Source organism: Dermochelys coriacea, chromosome 4, assembly GCF_009764565.3.
Source record: "Dermochelys coriacea isolate rDerCor1 chromosome 4, rDerCor1.pri.v4, whole genome shotgun sequence".
In the NCBI taxonomy this organism is placed as follows: domain Eukaryota; kingdom Metazoa; phylum Chordata; order Testudines; family Dermochelyidae; genus Dermochelys; species Dermochelys coriacea.
Window position 1 is genome coordinate 101,458,475 of NC_050071.1, and position 18,688 is coordinate 101,477,162.

Here is an 18,688-nt window from a genome sequence, read left to right on the forward strand (position 1 = left end):
CGGGTCCCTTTCTCTCTCTCCAGAATTAGGTTAAAAAAAAAATGTAATGACACTTCTGAAGGCTGAGCTGCAGCATTTCCTTTTTCCATCCCAACTGTTGATATCACAGAACCATAAATCCAAGAATATTGCAAAATTCAAGGGAAATTAGATGGGGGGGGTGAGAGAAACAAAAGGAGGAACTGGATGAATGGGATAGAAGCCAAGCCATCTGAGCAGTACAAAGGAAGCTAGCGAGGTTGGCACAGGTAACTGTAGACTTAACTGCTGTAGCAGAGAGGATGCCTTCATCGTGCCTAGTCCATAAGTGGCGCTCAGCCTAAAACAAGAGCACTCTCAAAATACCTATCTTAGGTAGGAGAATCCATTTACGCAGTTGTTCTCGTACCTTTTGTAGTTTTCCACTGGCTGTTGGTGAGTCTTCTTAATTGAGCCATCTGACTTTCCTTCCAAACTTCAAAATTATTTGGAGGGGGATGGGACAGGGAGGAAAGAGGGATGATAGTGGAAAGGAAAGCATTCTCTGCAATATTTAATATCTTTAGGTAAGGCAGACCTACAAGCTGATATGCCTGTGATTTAGTAGCAGGGGCAGATGCTATGTAGAAATAATTTGGAGTACTCAAATAGTAAGGTACAGATAAAACCAAGATTGGTCTCTTAATCAAAATGAGCCATATACAGTAAAACCTGATACATTGACTGCTGTCTTTAAAACATTTGCAAGTATTTCCTATTCCAGAAAGGCCAATCTGCCTCTACGTCCATACCAGTACACTTTTTTTTATTCAGCTGATTAGTGAAATTTTTGTGAGAGTTTAAATGTCAGTATAGAACAAATATTTCACTTGCGTTATAATGTATAAGTTCTTGGCACAAGCTGTGCTTTTTTTCCTTCAGATTTAGAATATTAAGTCTTCTAGAATCTTTTTTAGAAATTAGGGGTGTGTGTATTATTTTACATAGCAAGTCATTAAAGGTGACTATATTTGCTTTCACTTTAACAGCTGCTGTGCATGTATGACAATCTGGTTTCCTAAACCATTTAGCACATTTTGTGTTCCTTAAGGTACAGAGAGCAAATTAGACAAAGTTTGTACATAAAATCTTCAGTTGGTATAAGCAAATAATGGATGTAAACTTTTTTTTCAGTGGGAAGCATTTAAAGTTACAGGTTGGTCCAAACTGTGTGCCAGTATTATGGTGAGGAAATAGAAACTAACTTTTAAGTAGTTGTATTGAAGAACAGTTAAACAAAATAATTTTCACCTTTGTTGATCAGTATGAGGTGAAAATTAAGGAGGAAGAGTAAAAGAAGATGAAATAAATGTTATTTCTGCTGTAAAAGCCTCTTTATATGTCTTGTAGTACCCCACTATGGGAAGAACAGGTTGTCTCTCCTAAATTTGGTGATATATATTTTTCCCATTACAAGGGTCCGTCCTAAACCTAGGCACTGACTCTGTGTGTGCTCTGGGGCTAGAGCACCCATAAAAAAAATAGTGGGTGCTCAGCAGCCACCCCCCAAGCAGTTGTTTGGTGGGCTCTGCAGATCAGTTCCTCCCCTTCCCCCCGCATCTCCCACCCAATGGTGGGAGGGAGGCGCTGGGGGGAGGGGAGGAGTGGGGGTGGAAGAGGCGGAGTGAGGGCAGGGCACTCTAGGGGATGTTGGGGCAGAGCAGGGGCAGGAAGAGACAGGGCGGAGCCTCGGGAAAGAGACAGGACAAGGGTGGAGACTTGGGGGAAGGGATAGAGTGGGGGTGGAGCACCCCCAGGGAAAGCTGAAAGTTTGGTGCTCCAATAATCTTTGGTGCTAAATAGAGTTTCCCCTCTTAGATAGGGAAGATATGGATCCTTCCAATATCTCAATTTTTTGTATGGAAGATGAGAGCTGCAAGGGTCCTATTTTTAAAGTGGTGTTGGGTTATCCTTGAATCCCAGGGGAGGTAACGGAGTTATTTAGTGCTTCTGAGATGTAGGTGTGGATAATGTTTATCCACAGCGGGATGGGAGTGGGACGAATGAACTTTCAATGTGGTAGGACCAAATGATGAGTGATAGGGAGGCATAGAAAAAATTGCATATTCATTAAAGTTAATGGCCAGGTATTTGGTTTGCCTCCAGTAGAACCTGTTAGGTATTTTAGATTAGATGTGAACTGCTTTTCATTTTACATCAGATCAATTTCCACTCGTCATTCCACTGATGTTCTTTTTTTCCATTTTGTCCCAGGTAAGGATGCGTAATGGATAGTATTTAGCCACTGGTAACATTGGGCAGCATTTTGGAAGTCTGCATCACTTCTTGTGTGGTGAGGTGGTGAATTTGGGGGTGCATCTGAGCATGGTTTAAACAGCAGCTTCAGAGGCATAATCCTAACAGTAGATAGTATTCCAGTGCAACATAATAGCTGCAGAGTTGCAGGTATGCTTCCAATTCAATGAACTATTGTAATGATCTGTGACAGTACATATACTTCCCCTTTCAGATCATACAGAAAGTATTGTAAAATGGGCCATCTTTATGGTGACAGCCCTCGTCAATTTCTCATTGTGACTAGATGCATAGGTGAGATATCAACCTAGTGATTTTCTGTCTTAAATTGTATGTCTGAGCTAAACAAAATGAAATTCATGATATCTTCAAGGATCTGTGTTGACGTAAACTTTGATTTAACTATATTAAAAGAAAGTTTGACATTTTCTCTCCTTATTTTGAAATATAATGAATGTTTGTGGAAGGATTGTTGCCCAGTGGGTAGAGCTGGGGCCAACAGGGCTAGACTCTTGACTTCTGTTCCCAGCTCTGCCACTGAACTGCTGTGTCCTTAAGCAAGTTGCTTTACCTTTTGTGCTCGTTTTGCCATCTGTAAAAGAGAATACCTACTACTTATAGGGGTTTGAGGCTTAATTCATCAGTAGACCTGGATCCATCAGTGGAAAGACTCCCATTGACTTCAGTGGTCTTAGGATCATGCTCATAATTCACCCAATCCTTTGAGAGCCTAAAGTCAGAGCTGCTTGAAAGTGCAAAGTATTATCTAGAACTGTGCTTCATAACCATGTATTTATTTTACATAGGAAATCAAGATTTTCCTAATATTTTGGCAAGCCATGGTTTAGAAAGTACTACATCTCAAGCTGTCAATGATCACATAGGAAGTGGCATGCATCCAGAATATCTTGCTTATGGGTTGGTTCCTGTCTTTTTCATCATGGGCCTTTTGGGGATCCTCATCTGTCACGTGCTTAAGAAAAAAGGATATCGGTGTAGAACAGAGGCCGAGCAAGAAATTGAAGAGGAAAAGCTTCGAGAAAAGATAGGTAAGTAATGTCAATGTCTTTTTGTTCATTTTTATGCAGTATGTTACTAATCTGGAATGATCCATAGCTGGAGTTCTCTCTCATAATACAGATCCTCGATTAAATAGTTTAAGAACATTGACTTAACAGACAATCAAATGGTAATTACTTTTGGCCATTTCCAAGTGACCTCTATTAGGAAATTCTGCCAATTCCCAATGCCAGTCCTCTAAAATATACTTTTTAAAACCTTTTTTTGAAGGATCAAAGTGTCCAAAATACTTCATGGAGACAAGGTTGGTGAGGTAATATCTTTTATTTGACCAAGGTCTATTGATAAGATGGGCTCTTAGTGTCTCTCTTATCAACAGACCTTGGTCAAATAAAAGATATTACCTCACCAACCTTGTATCTCTAATGTCCTCGGACCAACACGCTATAACAGGGGTAGGCAACCTATGGCATGCATGCCAAAGGCGGTATGCCAGCTGATTTTCAGTGGCACTCACGCTGCCCGGGTCCTGGCCACCGGTCTGGGGGGCTCTGCATTTTAATTTAATTTTAAATGAAGCTTCTTAAACATTTTAAAAACCTTATTGACTTTACATACAACAATAGTTTAGTTATATATTCTAGACTTATAGAAAGAGACCTTCTAACAACATGAAAATGTATTATTGGTATGCCTAACCTTAAATTAGAGTGAATAAATGAATGCTTGGCACACCACTTTTGACAGGTTGCCAACCCTTGCGCTACAACAACACTGCATACAAAATACTTTATAGCTTTTGTGACTATAAACTAAGATTTGAATAGCTAACCCACTTTTCATCTACTATCTGCGGCAATAGTATGCAGTGCATAACTCTTTTAAAGACTGACATCCATAAACCAGCCTTTTTTAAAGCATAACTTTTTGGTATATGTTTAACAGTGCAGATGCTTGAATTTTATTTGAGTACATTTAATACTCTAATACTACGGTTTCCACCCTCTCTCTTCTCCCCTGTTGTGATGGATTGGAACATTGGTGTGCTCTGGCTATATTCTTTGATGTCAGGCCTTAACACATTTGCTGCTATCATTTTTTTCCCCTTCGTCTTTTCCTTCCCCCTCCCCCCCTTTAACATTTTTTCTTTGTGCTCTTGTTCTTGTCCCCTTACTTGTCAAAAAGTACTTGCAGTGTGTGTTAGTGGCTCCATGAATTCAGTAGCATGTGGTGCTGAAGTTACTTATTTGATTTGGGAGCAGAGGAGAAAAGCTTATGCCTGGTAGGTTGTTCCTGTTGCTGTCTTTATTGGGAGATCCTGTGAGCCGTGGGTATTTTTCTTTAACTTTGTAGCTGGAAGTCAGGTAGGAATGGAAGGGTGGGTTCTCTTCAGGAGACAGGCAGGAACTCCTCAGAGATGCAGAGAGACTAAGTAGCTTTAGGGATAATGCTGCCTTTCCTGTTCTAATAAAATTAAAATAGTGAGTAAGGAAGTGACTCTTTCTATATTTTTGTTGCCACATAGGGTTGCCAGGTGTCCCGTTTTCGACTGGACTGTCCGGTCGAAAAGGGAAACTGGCAGCCTTTGGTCAGCGGCCTCTGCCACCGGGGGACAGGAAGAGCAGCTGCTGCTGCTGGAGCCTGGAGGAGTGGCTCTGCTTAGCAGCTGCTGCTCTTCCCCCCTCCTCCTCCCCCCGCCTGACAGAGAGAACTGATTGGCTCCTGGACCAGGCTCCAAAGTAGGTACCGGTGCCAACCAGGGGTAACCTGTCTGCCCTCCTGCCCCTCTGTGTTCTGATTTCCCAGCCCCTCACTCTGGGGACCCTCCTGCTTTGCCTTGATTCCCCAGCTCCTCACTCTGGGGATCAACCCCACCCCCACTGTGCTGTGCCCTGATTTCCCCACCCTGGCCCCTCACTCTGGGGACCAATTCCCCCTCTGCCCCAGTCTCTTGCTCTAGGGATGGACCCCATTGTGCCCCGAATTCCCCACCCCATCCCCTTGCTCCGGGAACTGCCCTCCCACTCCAGTGTGCCCTGATTTCGCCAGTCCCTTGGTGTGGGGACTGACCCCTGCTGTGCCCTGATTGGGCAGGCTCTGCGCCAGCTCCTCCCAGCCCAGCTCTGCAGGTGGCAGGTGAGTCCCAGGGGATGAGGGAACGAGTAACGGGCTGGGGTGGGGGACAGGTGGGGTGGTGGGCAGAGCCTTGGAGGAGGAGGCGGGGCAGGGGGTGGGACCGTGGGAGAGGGGTGTTTGGTTTTCAGGGATTAGAAAGTTGTCAACCCTATAACAGGGTGGAAGGCAGTGGTGTATTCATTATGCACAGTCACAAAGTCAATTTTTACCCCTTAAACTACTTTGAGAAGGCTTTTTGTGAGACTCCCCCACCAGAGTTCTCAATTCAGAGATTTTTTTACACAGGTATATTTATATACTCATTATATTTAAGTGCTTTTTCTTAAAGCCCTGGCTCCTGGAGTCATGCTGTTAAATGAAAATCTTGGCTTTCATTTAAAAAAATGTTTCTATCCCTGTGTTGTGTGGAAAAGCTTGAAAATGCAAATCCTAAAGATTCAAACTCTAGAAGACAAACAAAAATCTAAAATTTAGTATTTTTATAAAATCTTTCAATTTTTAAGATGATCTCATGATTTTGGGAGATTCTGGCTCTTGATATTTGAATGCTTGGGGCTGGCAGTACTTGACTCCTGTCTTCCTAGTTGTAATGAAAGGCGCTGAATTTATAGTCTTAGAGGTTAACAATATAGCAGTGCAAGCTTCCCTGCAACAACTCATTAATTTGCTGCTAGTCAAGTGTGAAGTATTCCATATGTGGTAACTTAATCTCCAAACCCATTTTCTGCTGAGACTTATATTCCTTCTGCTCTTAAAATTGAGGTGAGGAGGAGGATGAAAGTGATGATAGAACTTTGATATTTCAAAGTTTTATGAAAACTTTGAGTTTTCAGGGGGTATTAGATGAAATACATAAAATATGGAACTTAAGAACTCAGTCCTGATCTCTTTAGTGAGAGAATCTTGCCTGAATAAGGGCTGCAGGACTGTCTTCAGGATTGTTACTAAAATCCATAAAAAATGTTTTGTTTTTTTAATATGGCAGTGACATAATACTTACGGAATAAATATATATATTTAAAAAATGAGATGTTCTCCTTACTTTACCATAAGAAAAAAATTTCTAGGAGGCTGTAATACTGACTATATGTTGTTCCTCCCCATAGAAATGAATGAAAGTGTAAGTGACAATAACGATACTGTGGGGCGAATCGTCAACATCATTATGGAAAATGAAGGTACAGTTTAACATCAGTGTACAGTGTTCTCCGTTAAAGATGTGAATCCCTCTGATGCAATTTAAAAAGCTACATAGTATCAAAAGAAAAGGAGTACTATATGCATAGAGAACATGAAACAATGGGTGTTACTATACACACTGTAACGTGCTCAAATAAATTTGTTAGTCTCTAAAGTGCCACAAGTACTCCTTTTCTTTTTGCGAATACAGACTAACAAGGCTGCTACTCTGAAAACCATAACGTAATCACTTAAGGTGAGCTATTGCTGTGGGGCGGGGGCTTTTGTAGTGATAATCAAGGTGGGCCATTTCCAGCAGTTGACAAGAGTGTCTGAGGAACAGTGGGGGGTGGGGGAAATAGCTTTACTTTGTGTAGAAGTTCTTGTCAACTGCTGGAAATGACCATCTTATTATCACTACAAAAGGTCCCGTCCTGCGCGCCCGCCCCCAGTAATAGCTCACCTTACCTGATCGCTCTTGTTACAGTGTGTATGGTAACACCCATTGTTTCATGTTCTCTATGTATATAAATCTCCCCACTGTATTTTCCACTGAATGCATCCGATGAAGTGAGGTGTAACTCACGAAAGCTTATGCTCAAATAAATTTTTTGGTCGCTAAGGAGCCACAAGTACTCCTTTTCTTTTTGCAACTACAGACTAACATGGCTGCTACTCTGAAACCTGTCATAATGTCAGTGTTTCCTCAGCATATTAGGGCTTGCTTCATTCGGATGTGCTCTCATACCTTCTTGTTTGCACACACTTAGCATTCTGAAATTGCTTTTTAGAATGAGACTTTCCATATCTTCTGAAGTTAATTTTTTGGGGGGGTTGGGGGGAAGGTTGGTTCATGTTGGAAGTTTAACTTCTCTTTCACCAACAGAAGTTGGACCAATAAAAAATATCTCACCCATCTTGTCTAATATCCTGGAACCCACACAGCTAAAATGCTGCAAACTTGCTTTTCCTGTCATTAGAAATAATAGAAACTTCGCAGTCTTTGCAAGAGCCTGAATGTTCTTATTTTTAAAAGAAGATAAAAGAACTAGCTTGTTCGCTTAATGGTAATGTCAAAGCCTATTTGGGAGTATTTAAATATTACCATCACACTGAATGGCTTGGAATGGAGGGGCAAATTCCGACTACTGCACATGTGTGACTGAGGCAAAGGTTTTCAGCAAAGTAGGGAAAACAGGACATCTGTTTACTTTGTGATGGTTGTATCTAAACAATGGAAAAAAATGTTTGGAAGGGGGAAAGAATGCTGAGCAGCTGTGCAACCATGTTATGTAAGATTTTCCCCCTGTAACATCACTTCACATTCTGCCTGCCTGGCCAAACAAAGGGCTAGCTGATTAGGAAAATGTTTTTCTGCTTTTGTTTTCAAATTTTTTATTTTGCATTTGTGTAATTCAAATACTTAAACACTAAACTGAGTCCTCTGAGGACAAGTACTTTGGATTTATTCAATAAAATTGGTTTAGAAAGAGGTAGTAGAAGAATTTAAAAAAAAAATACCTGCTGAAAAGGTACACTAAGTGGTTTATTGAAGAGCTTTAACAATATACCAAAATGTAGAACCCCCTGAATATTTTATATATGTGCGAGCAGTATATATGCGTATCTCCACCCTTTCCATAAATGCACCATATTATATGCATGTTTCAATGTGTGATCGTATATACATGTTAGAACATTGAAATAAACACTCTGTTTCAAGTTAGTTAATACATAGTCAAAGGTACTTAAGGACAGAGGCTTGCTTGCAGGGGAGCAATGAAGTAGAATGGCTGTCAGGCCAAAACAGGAGAGTAGTGCCTGTGCAGCATTCTCCTCTGTAACATTGATGGAATCTGCTTTTTGCAACATTACACAATTGGGATTACATGGGTTTTTAGAGAGTTGTAGCTGCTATGTATTGAACTGCTCTTCTAGGAGTTCCTCCCAGTGTAAATTTATGTACAAGTTAAGACTGCCCGTTAGACCATTAACTTCTCCTTTGTGGCATCCAACCTGCAGTGTAGCTGAACTAGTGATCCAGTAGCAATATAGCTCTAGCAATATGCCAAATGCAATGCAAAGGCTAGTATCTATGTGGATATCCTAGAAACTAAGGGAATTGGATCAGATTTTCCTTTGGAAATTTAGGCTTTTCACAGTTGAAGGGTTGCAGCTCCTGCCGTTTTCTGTACATTCATAAATACCCTGAAGAGAGAATGTGGTGGCAATTCAGAATTCACTTGTTTATAATTGGAATACTTTTTTTGTGGAGGTTGGGAGTAACTGGCCCTCAATATGTTCCTTTGAATATGTGATCTGTCTATAATTCTTAAGTTGTAGTGTACTTAAGGTTGTGTAGTACTAATGTGCATTGTTAAACAGCTGCTTATGTTACCAAAAGGCAGCTTTATTTTAATGGTGGCTGATATGTTGCCTTTGAGATCCATCCAAATAATTAAATATTCATTAACTCTACTAATCTTTTGACTTGTGGCCTGCGAATGGTTTTTAGACAAGGTTATCAGTATTGGTAGATTGTATGCATGGTATTAAGCATGACAAGCATTTCCATAACATGGATAGTAATGTATGTACTTTGTATTGGGACTGAGATATGTGTTCTATAGCAAGAGTAAGTTTACCGTCTCAATTATAAACTCCTATAAGTTTTTAAATAAATCAGCATTTCATAGAATCATAGGACTGGAAGAGACCTTGAGAGGTCGTCTAGTCCAATCCCCTGCACTCATGGCAGGACTAAATATTATCTAGACCATCCCTGGCAGGTGTTTGTCTAACCTGCTTTTAAAAATATTTCATCATACAGATTTATTTTATTTGCATACAGATTTCTTTTATTTGTTGCCGTTGGCAGCTTACCTTTTGGAGATTCCATAATGCAGACTTCTCCGGTCTAGGTGGAACTAAATTCAGAGCCCTTCAGTTCAGCTCGTGAGATTGCTGTTAATGCACCTTTGCTAAGTGGATTCTGGGCCAAAATTAGAGTCTTCAGCTTGCTTACTTTTTACTATCTCTTTTTGGTTATACAAGGACATAGCAACACATTTCTTCTAACGATTTCTGTTTATGCTTTTTGCAGCAAATGCTGATATGTTAAAGGCCATGGTGGCAGATAACAGTGTGTGTGATCCTGAAAGGTAAGGTCTTTCTATTTTAACTCTGTATATTTCCTCTATTATGTCAAGATGTATCCTACCAATGATTCTATGTTAATTAAAACTGAAATCTCAGTGAAATTGCAATCCTTTAAATGCTATTATGATAACTGAAAGTTTGTTCACTCTAGTTTTAGATTCAAGAACATTCAGTAGCAGTCATTTGGGAGCTTAATCACAGGGATGCTACTTCAAAGATGCAGTTACTTTTTTTTTTAATAAAAAATGCATCCATTCTTGTCACACTATTCCTGTAAGTTTATGTAGTGTCCATTTTTATCAAAACTGGAAATGTACATTTGATTTCATAAAAACAAGGTATCTATATCTCTTATTAGAAAAAATACAGATTGCCACAAGTTGCTTTACTTGCTAATCAGGTTTTTTCTATTCTTTTGCTCTCACTTGCCTGAGTCATTGGTTGAAAAGAGAATATTTTGATTTCATTGGCTTATTTTTCTCTGATTCACTAAGATTTCCTTTCTCTTCTGAAATAAACTTTTCTCTGAGAAACTTTCAATTCTGTGTGTATGCATTGAGATTTGCAGTAGAAATCTATCATACTGGGGATTGAAAATTGACAGTAGCTCATAAAGCCTTTACACGCCTGTTTAATTCTTTAAAACAAGGCTAGGGCTTGGAAAAACTAACAGAACACTTAACAGCTAGAGAACTAACCCAGATTGCTAGAGGCTGATCTGAAAGATGAGAGGGGAAGAGACAGTAGCTTTCTAGGGGCTTGATTTGTACAAAACTTGACTTCAAAAAAATATACATCTTTCTTTTTTCTTTGTTCTGTTGTAAATGTGCATATATTTTGGGGTAGTATACACAGTTTTATGTGCCAATATAACTATATATGTTTTAGAAAATGAGAGAGTTAAAGTGGAACAACCCTTCTTAGGCCTTGTCTACACTGACAAGTTTCTGTGCGTTAAAGCAGCTTTCTGCTGTGTAACTACCGAGGTGTACAGACTGCAAGTCACTTAATGCGCAGAAACTCCTCAGTTGCAGCGTTGCCAAAAAACCACCTTGACGAGTCGTAAACCTTACAGTGCAGAGGGTCCAGTGCTCTATTGGCAGTGTAAACACATTACAGTGCAGAAAGCAATCAGTAGGCCTCTGGAAGTGTCCCCTAATCCCTCAAGTGGCTGCTATGCTCATTGTTTTGAACTCGGCTTCCCTGGAGACATGCGCCCCTCCCCTTTCAAAGCTCCATTTCTGACAGCCCTTACATGCTGTGCTGATCTGCTCTAGGACACACAGCAAGCCATTAATGTGGTAATTCTTGTGCTGTTGAATACGTGTGTGTGTGTGTGTGTGTGTGTGTGTGTGTGTGTGTGTGTAATTGAGGGAGAGTGCTGTGCAGAAAGCACAGGGAGGGAGGCGGAGGCTGATGTCGGGGTTTCCCCCTCCCCCTGTCTCAGTTCTGGTTACTTCCTGCCACTGTCTGAACTTACAAGACAGCATGCTGACACACTGTCCCCCAAAACACAGCCTCGCCTTCCCATTCCATATATACACACACACACTCCATGTCACACACTCTGCCCCTCCCCCCCCAGTTGAAAAGCAGCTGGCAATTTAGTAGGATGCCCATGGAACAACGGGATTGGGAAACCTACATTATGTGACGCTATGTCTGCCCCATGAGGCATTGCAAACCCCTCCCAAAGCACCCTGCAGCCAGTTGCACAGTGGAATAACTACCACAATGCACTGCTCTCTTTGCCATTGTAAGAGTTGCTAATGTGGATGCACTCCATTGTCACAAGGAGTGGTGTGGACATGCAATAACGGTTTAATTCTAGCGCCTTAATAAAAGTGGTATAACTTGTTGTGCAGAAACTTGCCACTGTAGACATACCTTTCTTGTGGATGCAGTTGTACCAGTCTCTAAAGGTTCTTGTGTCTGTACTGATAAAACATGTTTAACTATATCAGCACCGATATAAACACCTTTAGGCTGACACAACTGCATCCACGCTGAAGAGGGTTGTTCCACTTTTAATTATACCATTTTCTAAACAAATATAATTATAGTTGTACAAAGCCTGTGTGTAAATCAGCCCTGTGTATGCATTATTTACACACTTTGTTCCTTCTCCTTCATTTTACCTCCTATTTTACTTGAAGCAGTTTTTTGAGGAAAATATCTTTACAATCTTGAGAGATGTCCGTTTTCAAATATGGGCCAATTTCAAAATCTTGTGTGATGCAGGAGTGTGTGGTTGAGTTAAAATTTGAACAACTAAATTGTTTTGGCTTCTCTTTCTCTTTTCACAAGAGAAAATGAAGATGTATATGTGAATTTGCAAAACTGCCTTTTTTGTAGCGGGGGGTGGAGGTGTCTGCTGGTGCTCTTCTCTCAGCAAAAGGGGATGGGGGGTGGAGGGAGAAGGCTGGAATAAATTATTGACTTTTCCACACCAGACTAATGTTTCTTTTTTTGTCAGCTAAAACTACCTTCTGTGGGGTGGGAGGGGAATCAACAATCTAAATTTAAAACTAACTGGATACAGCCCTAGGGTATGTGATCAGAGAATAAGGTGAGACGATTATTTAAATTTAAAGAAACTGGCAGGCTATTTCTAAGAAGAACAATTATATGTAATTAAAGTTAAACATTGTTAATTTTTTTTGTTTTGTTTTTAAAAATAGCCCTGTGTCTCCTACCACTCCAGGCAGTCCTACAAGTCCAGGCTCTCCTTTGTCACCAGGTGATACTCCATCAAAACATAACTGTCGTGGCCATCACTTGCATACTGTTGGGGGAGTAGCAGAGAAGGATGTTTGTACTCGCTGTAGTCACAAAAGATGGCATCTTTTAAAGCCAACCAACAAATCTAAAGAACAAAGAAAAAGCCGACAAGGAGAAGTTACGGTACTTTCTGTGGGAAGGTAAGACTGTTCTGTTTTGTTTCATGCTTTATTTACGTGTTATCTCGTCTGATTCTTACTGTTGGATTAGTTATATGCTGCTACCACCTACTTCTGTAAAGATTCTTGCCACAGCCCAGCACATTGATTTTTCTGAATTGCAAGACTGTAATTAACTTTCAAGGCATTGTGTTGCTTCCCTAGACATCAGATGTCTGACCTGTAAATCCAAACTTTCAGTTCACTAGTTCTCTTTTTTTGATCAGATGTGTTTTTTTTTTTTTTTTTTTAATTGGGATTTGGATAAGCATATTGGCAAGTGAAAGAATTTTAATAATTAATTTGTATTACCATTAGTGTCTGGAGCCCTAGTCATGGACCAGGACCCCATTATGCTATATGCTGCCCAAATGCAGAATAAAAAGACAGCCTCTGCCCCAAAGAACTTACTTTAGTCTAAGGCCTAGTCTACACCTAAAACTTAGGTCATTCTAATTACATTGCTCTGGGCAATAAAAATTTTCATTCCCTGTGTGATGTAGTTATGTTGACCTAACTCCACTGTAGATGGAAGAATTCTTCTGTCAATCTAACGACCACCCATCAAGCGATGGAAACCCCCCTTCTGTCACTGTAGTGAGCGTCTATGCTACAGCACTGTAGCTGCTCCTGTGTTGGTGTGCTGCTGAAGCACTTGCAGTGTAGTCATAGGGCATGGCTACACTTGCAGATGTAGAGCGCTGTGAGTTAAACCCGCCTTCGTAGAGTGCAGTTGGGAAGGCGCTGCAGTCTGTCCACACTGACAGCTGCAAGCACACTGGTGTAGCCATATTTGTGGCACTTGCAGCAGCATTGGGAGCGGTGCATTATGGCCAGCTATCCCACAGAGCACCTCTTCCCATTCTGGCGCTGTGACTTGTGAGAAGGGGGCAGGGGAGCGGGACATTCTGGGTCCTGTCCCAACGCCCCATGACGCATCGGTTCGCATCCCAGCATTCCCTTTGCTTCCGTCCGCGTTTGGCTTCATCTTTCAACGTTTTTTGTACTGCGCGCTCTGTCTTCCCTTTCGGTCTGCAGGAATGGAGACCGAACTACTGAGGAGTATGCTGACAAGTCTCGTCAGCATGTCATGTTTGGCAGTAGAGTTATTCCTTATGATCCAAAGTGACAGTGAGGGCTCTGATGATATCGACTCGAGGAACGCATATGACACAAGCTTGTGGCATTCACGGATATGCTTACCACCGTGGAACGCAGTGGGCTGGGGAAACAAGCACTGAGTGGTGGGATCACATCGTCATGCAAGTCTGGGATGACGAACAGTGGCTGCAGAACTTTCGGATGAGAAAAGCCACTTTCATGGGGCTGTGTGAGGAGCTCACCCCAGCCCTGTGGTGCAAGGACATGAGATTGAGAGCTGCCCTAACAGTGGAGAAGCGGGTGGCTATTGCAATCTGGAAGCTGGCAACTCCAGACAGCTACCGATCGGTCGCTAACCAGTTTGGAGTGGGGAAGTCGACCGTTGGAATCGTGTTGATGCGAATTTGCAGGGCCATTAATCCCATCCTGCTCAGAAGAACCATGATTCCGGGTAACGTGCATGACGTAGATGACTTTACACAGATGGGTTTCCCTAACTGCAGAGGGGCAATAGACAGGACGCATATTCCAATTCTGGCACCAGCCCACCTAGCCTCCGAATATGTTAATCGGAAGGGGTATTTCTCAATGGCTCTCCAGACACTTGTGGATCGCCGTGGGCGTTTCATTGACATTAACGCAGGCATCTTTCAGAACACTGGCCTGTTCAAGAAGCTGCAAGCTGGGACTCTTTTTTCCAGACCAGAAGATCACCGTAGGGGAAGTCAAAATGCCCATTGTGATTCTTGGAGACCCCGCTTACCCTTTAATGCCGTAGCTCATGAAGCCCTGGTACAATCACAGATTTGCCTATGTACTGTCCGGAGTACTGTGCAATGAGTGCTGCACTTGAGGATGGCTATACTGCATGGTGATGGGGGTTGAGTGCATTGGGTAAGGGTCGTAGTTTTCAGGGCTGGGTGGTGAAGCTACAAGTGTTGGAGGCAATGGGTGGTGGTAAGAACCTGGATGGTGGGGAAAGTGGGCTGGAGGTGACATGGGGCACAAGGGAAAGAGTTTTGGGACAAGGGGTGGGGGGAGGGCGTGGTAGTGCTCTGCCTGCATTGCTACGAGCGCCGGAATCGAGTCTGCTTGGCGCTCCATGATGCTTAGCAGCCACTCTATGCTTTGGTGCTGGCGATCCGCATTCTGCTGGTGGACCCTCCTTTCACTCTCCTGCCACTCCTGCACTTTTTGATTTTCATTACTTGAATGCTGCATTACTTCATGCAACATGTCTTCCTTGCTTCTGCGTGGCCTCTTTCTGATTCTTTGGAGAGAACACGGATGGCTGAGATCTCAAGGTTGCATCTGTAAAGGCAAAATGCAACACTTAACAGAGGCAGCATTGTTCACACCAGACAGAGCAATGATTCCCCATACTTAAAGGCAAGCACAGTCTACACAATAGCATAACTGGCCCGTTTCAAAGCGAGAGCACACAACCCACGGGAGCCCCAAAATGGTGAGTCAGCACAGGGTCAAGCGTGACTGATTTGTTTCACGGCTGTACTGTCCTCTGGGTTTCTGTGCCTTTGGGGAGCCAACGCGGCAGGGGGCCCTATACTGAACACTGTCCCCACATTTTCCGCAGGAATTCGTCCTGGAAGATCTCTTGCTTCTAAGGAAGCAAGGGAGGGTCTTCTACTGCAGTGTGGCTTTTACTTTGGCTCATATGCCGCTTGCCTGTATGCAGCAATGGTCCCCTCGCCCCTCATGGCACAATGGCGCGGACAAGTTAGCCTGACTGGGACAAGGACCACAGTAAGAAGAAAAGGAGTACTTGTGGCACCTTAGAGACTAACAAATTTATTTGAGCATAAGTTTTTGTGAGCTACAGCTCACTTCATCGGATGCATTCGGTGGAAAATACAATGGGGAGATTTTTATACACACACACACACACACACACACCCGTGAAACAATGGGTTTTATCATACACACTGTAAGGAGAGTGATCACTTAAGATGAGCTATTACCAGCAGGAAGGGGGGGAGAGGAGGAAAACATTTTATGGTGATAATCAAGGTGGGCCATTTCCAGCAGTTAACAAGAACGTCTGAGGAACAGTGGGGGGTGGCGTGGGGGGGGGGAAAGAAATAACATGGGGAAATAGTTTTACTTTGTGTAATGACCCATCCACTCCCAGTCTCTATTCAAGCCTAAGTTAATTGTATCCAGTTTGCAAATTAATTCCAATTCAGCAGTCTCTCGTTGGAGTCTGTTTTTGAAGTTTTTTTGTTGAAGTATAGCCACCCTCAGGTCTGTAATTGAGTGACTGGAGAGATTGAAGTGTTCTCCGACTGGTTTTTGAATGTTATAATTCTTGACGTCTTATTTGTGTCCAATTATTCTTTTACGTAGAGACTGTCCAGTTTGACCAATGTACATGGCAGAGGGGCATTGCTGGCACATGATGGCATATATCATATTGGTAGATGCGCAGGTGAACGAGCCTCTGATAGTGTGGCTGATGTGATTAGGCCCTATGATGGTGTCCCCTGAATAGATATGTGGACACAGTTGGCAACAGGCTTTGTTGCAAGGATGGGTTCCTGGGTTAGTTGTGTGGTGTGTGGTTGCTGGTGAGTATTTGCTTCAGGTTGGGGGGCTGTTTGTAAGTAAGGACTGGCCTGTCTCCCAAGATCTGTGAGAGTGAAGGGTCGTCCTTCAGGATAGGTTGTAGATCCTTGATGATGCGTTGGAGACGTTTTAGTTGGGGGCTGAAGGTGAAGGTTAGTGGCGTTCTGTTGTTTTCTTTGTTGGCCTGTCGTGTAGTAGGTGACTTCTGGGTACTCTTCTGGCTCTGTCAATCTGTTTCTTCACTTCAGCGGGTGGGTATTGTAGTTGTAAGAATGCATGATAGAGACCTTGTAGGTGTTTGTCTCTATCTGAGAGGTTGGAGCAAACGCGGTTATATCATAGAGATTGGCTGTAGACAATGGATCGTGTGGTGTGATCTGGATGAAAGCTAGAGGCATTTAGGTAGGAATAGTGGTCAGTAGGTTTCCAATATAGGGTGGTGTTTATGTGACCATCGCTTATTAGCATCGTAGTGTCCAGGAAGTGGATCTCTTGTGTGGACTGGTCCAGGCTGAGGTTGATGGTGGGATGGAAATTGTTGAAATCATAGTGGAATTCCTCAAGGGCTTCTTTTCCATGGGTCCAGATGATGAAGATGTCATCAATGTAGCGCAAGTATAGTAGGGGCATTAGGGACGAGAGCTGAGGAAGCGTTGTTCTAAGTCAGCCATAAAAATGTTGGCATACTGTGGGGCCATGCGGGTAACCATCTCAGTGCCGCTGATTTGAAGGTATACATTGTCCCCAAATGTGAAATAGTTATGGGTGAGGACAAAGTCACAAAGTTTAGCCACCAGGTTAGCTGTGACATTATCGGGGATACTGTTCCTGATGGCTTGTAGTCCATTTTTGTGTGGAATGTTGGTGTAGAGGGCTTCTACATCCATAGTGGCTAGGATGGTGTTTTTAGGAAGATCACCGATGGATTGTAGTTTCCTCAGGAAGTGATTGGTGTCTCGAAGATAGCTGGGAGTGCTGATAGCGTAGGGCCTGAGGAGGGAGTCTACATAGCCAGACAATCCTGCTGTCAGGGTGCCAATGCCTAAGATGATGGGGTGTCCAGGATTTCCAGGTTTATGGATCTTGGGTAGCAGATAGAATACCCCAGATCGGGGTTTCAGGGGTGTGTCTGTGCGGATTTGTTCTTGTGCTTTTTCAGGGAGTTTCTTGAGCAAATGGTGTAGTTTCTTTTGGTAACCCTCAGTGGGATCAGAGGATAATGGCTTGTAGAAAGTGGTGTTGGAGAGCTGTCTAGTAGCCTCTTGTTCATATTCCAACATAGTCATGATGACTACAGCACCTCCTTTGCAGCCTTTTTGATTATGATGTCAGAGTTGTTTTCTGAGGCTGTGGATGGCATTGTGTTCTGCACGGCTGAGGTTATGGGGCAAGTGATGCTGCTTTTCCACAATTTCAGCCCGTGCATGTTGGCGGAAGCACTCTATGTAGAAGTCCAGTCTGTTGTTTCGACCTTCAGGAGGAGTCCACCCAGAATCCTTCTTTTTGTAATGTTGGTAGGAAGGTCTCTGTGGGTTAATATGTTGGTCAGAGGTGTGTTGGAAATATTCCTTGAGTCGGAGACGTCTAAAATAGGATTCTAGGTCACCACAGAACTGTATCATGTTTGTGAGGGTGGAGGGGCAAAAGGAGAGGCCCCGAGATAGGACAGATTCTTCTGCTGGGCTAAGAGTATAGTTGGATAGATTAATATATTGCTGGGTGGATTAAGGGAACCACTATTGTGGTCCCTTGTGGCATGTAGTAGTTTAGATACTTTAGTGTCCTTTTTCTTTTGTAGAGAAGCAAAGTGTGTGTTGTAGATGGCTTGTCTAGTTTTTGTAAAGTGAGGAAGTTTGTGTGGAAGGTTGGTTCTTTGAGAGTATCCAGTTTTGAGAGCTCATTCTTAATCTTTCCCTGTTTGCTGTAGAGGATGTTGATCAGGTGGTTCCGCAGTTTCTTGAGAGTGAAACTATCAGCTTAGTCTGTGTGGTATGTAGATTGTAATGGATTTTTTACCTTCAGTCCTTTTGGTATGATGTCCATCTGTTTGCATTTGGAGAGGAAGATGTCTGTCTGTCTGTATCTGTTTGAGTTTTTTCATGAAGTTGATAGATTTCCACTCCATACGGCTAAATTCAGTGCCTTGCATAATGACAGGTTTCAGAGTAGCAGCCGTGTTAGTCTGTATTCACACAAAAGAAAAGGAGTACTTGTGGCACCTTAGAACCTAACAAATTTATTTGAGCATAAGCTTTCGTGAGCTACAACTCACTTCTTCGGATGCATTCGATGGAAAA

The 18,688-nt window shown here is 42.5% G+C and overlaps 1 protein-coding gene across 12 annotated transcripts in view; it reads left to right on the forward strand.

Annotated features, from left to right (window-relative positions):
* The window catches only part of RELL1 (RELT like 1), a 109,582-nt gene that overhangs the window by 18,729 nt on the left and 72,165 nt on the right, over positions 1 to 18,688 (forward strand). For 11 of the 12 annotated variants that reach the window (XR_006281133.1, XR_006281132.1, XR_005292546.2 and 8 more), the window contains exons 2-5: positions 3,081 to 3,323; positions 6,537 to 6,608; positions 9,713 to 9,770; positions 12,450 to 12,689. Coding sequence is in view for 9 of the 12 variants with exons in the window: in XM_043513981.1 (XP_043369916.1) it covers positions 3,081 to 3,323; positions 6,537 to 6,608; positions 9,713 to 9,770; positions 12,450 to 12,689 (613 nt within the window). In the remaining 3 variants the exon portion in view is untranslated. Of the gene's footprint in view, positions 1 to 2,402; positions 2,425 to 3,080; positions 3,324 to 6,536; positions 6,609 to 9,712; positions 9,771 to 12,449; positions 12,690 to 18,688 lie in introns of those variants that run through there. The other variant, XM_043513986.1, reaches the window with a different exon arrangement.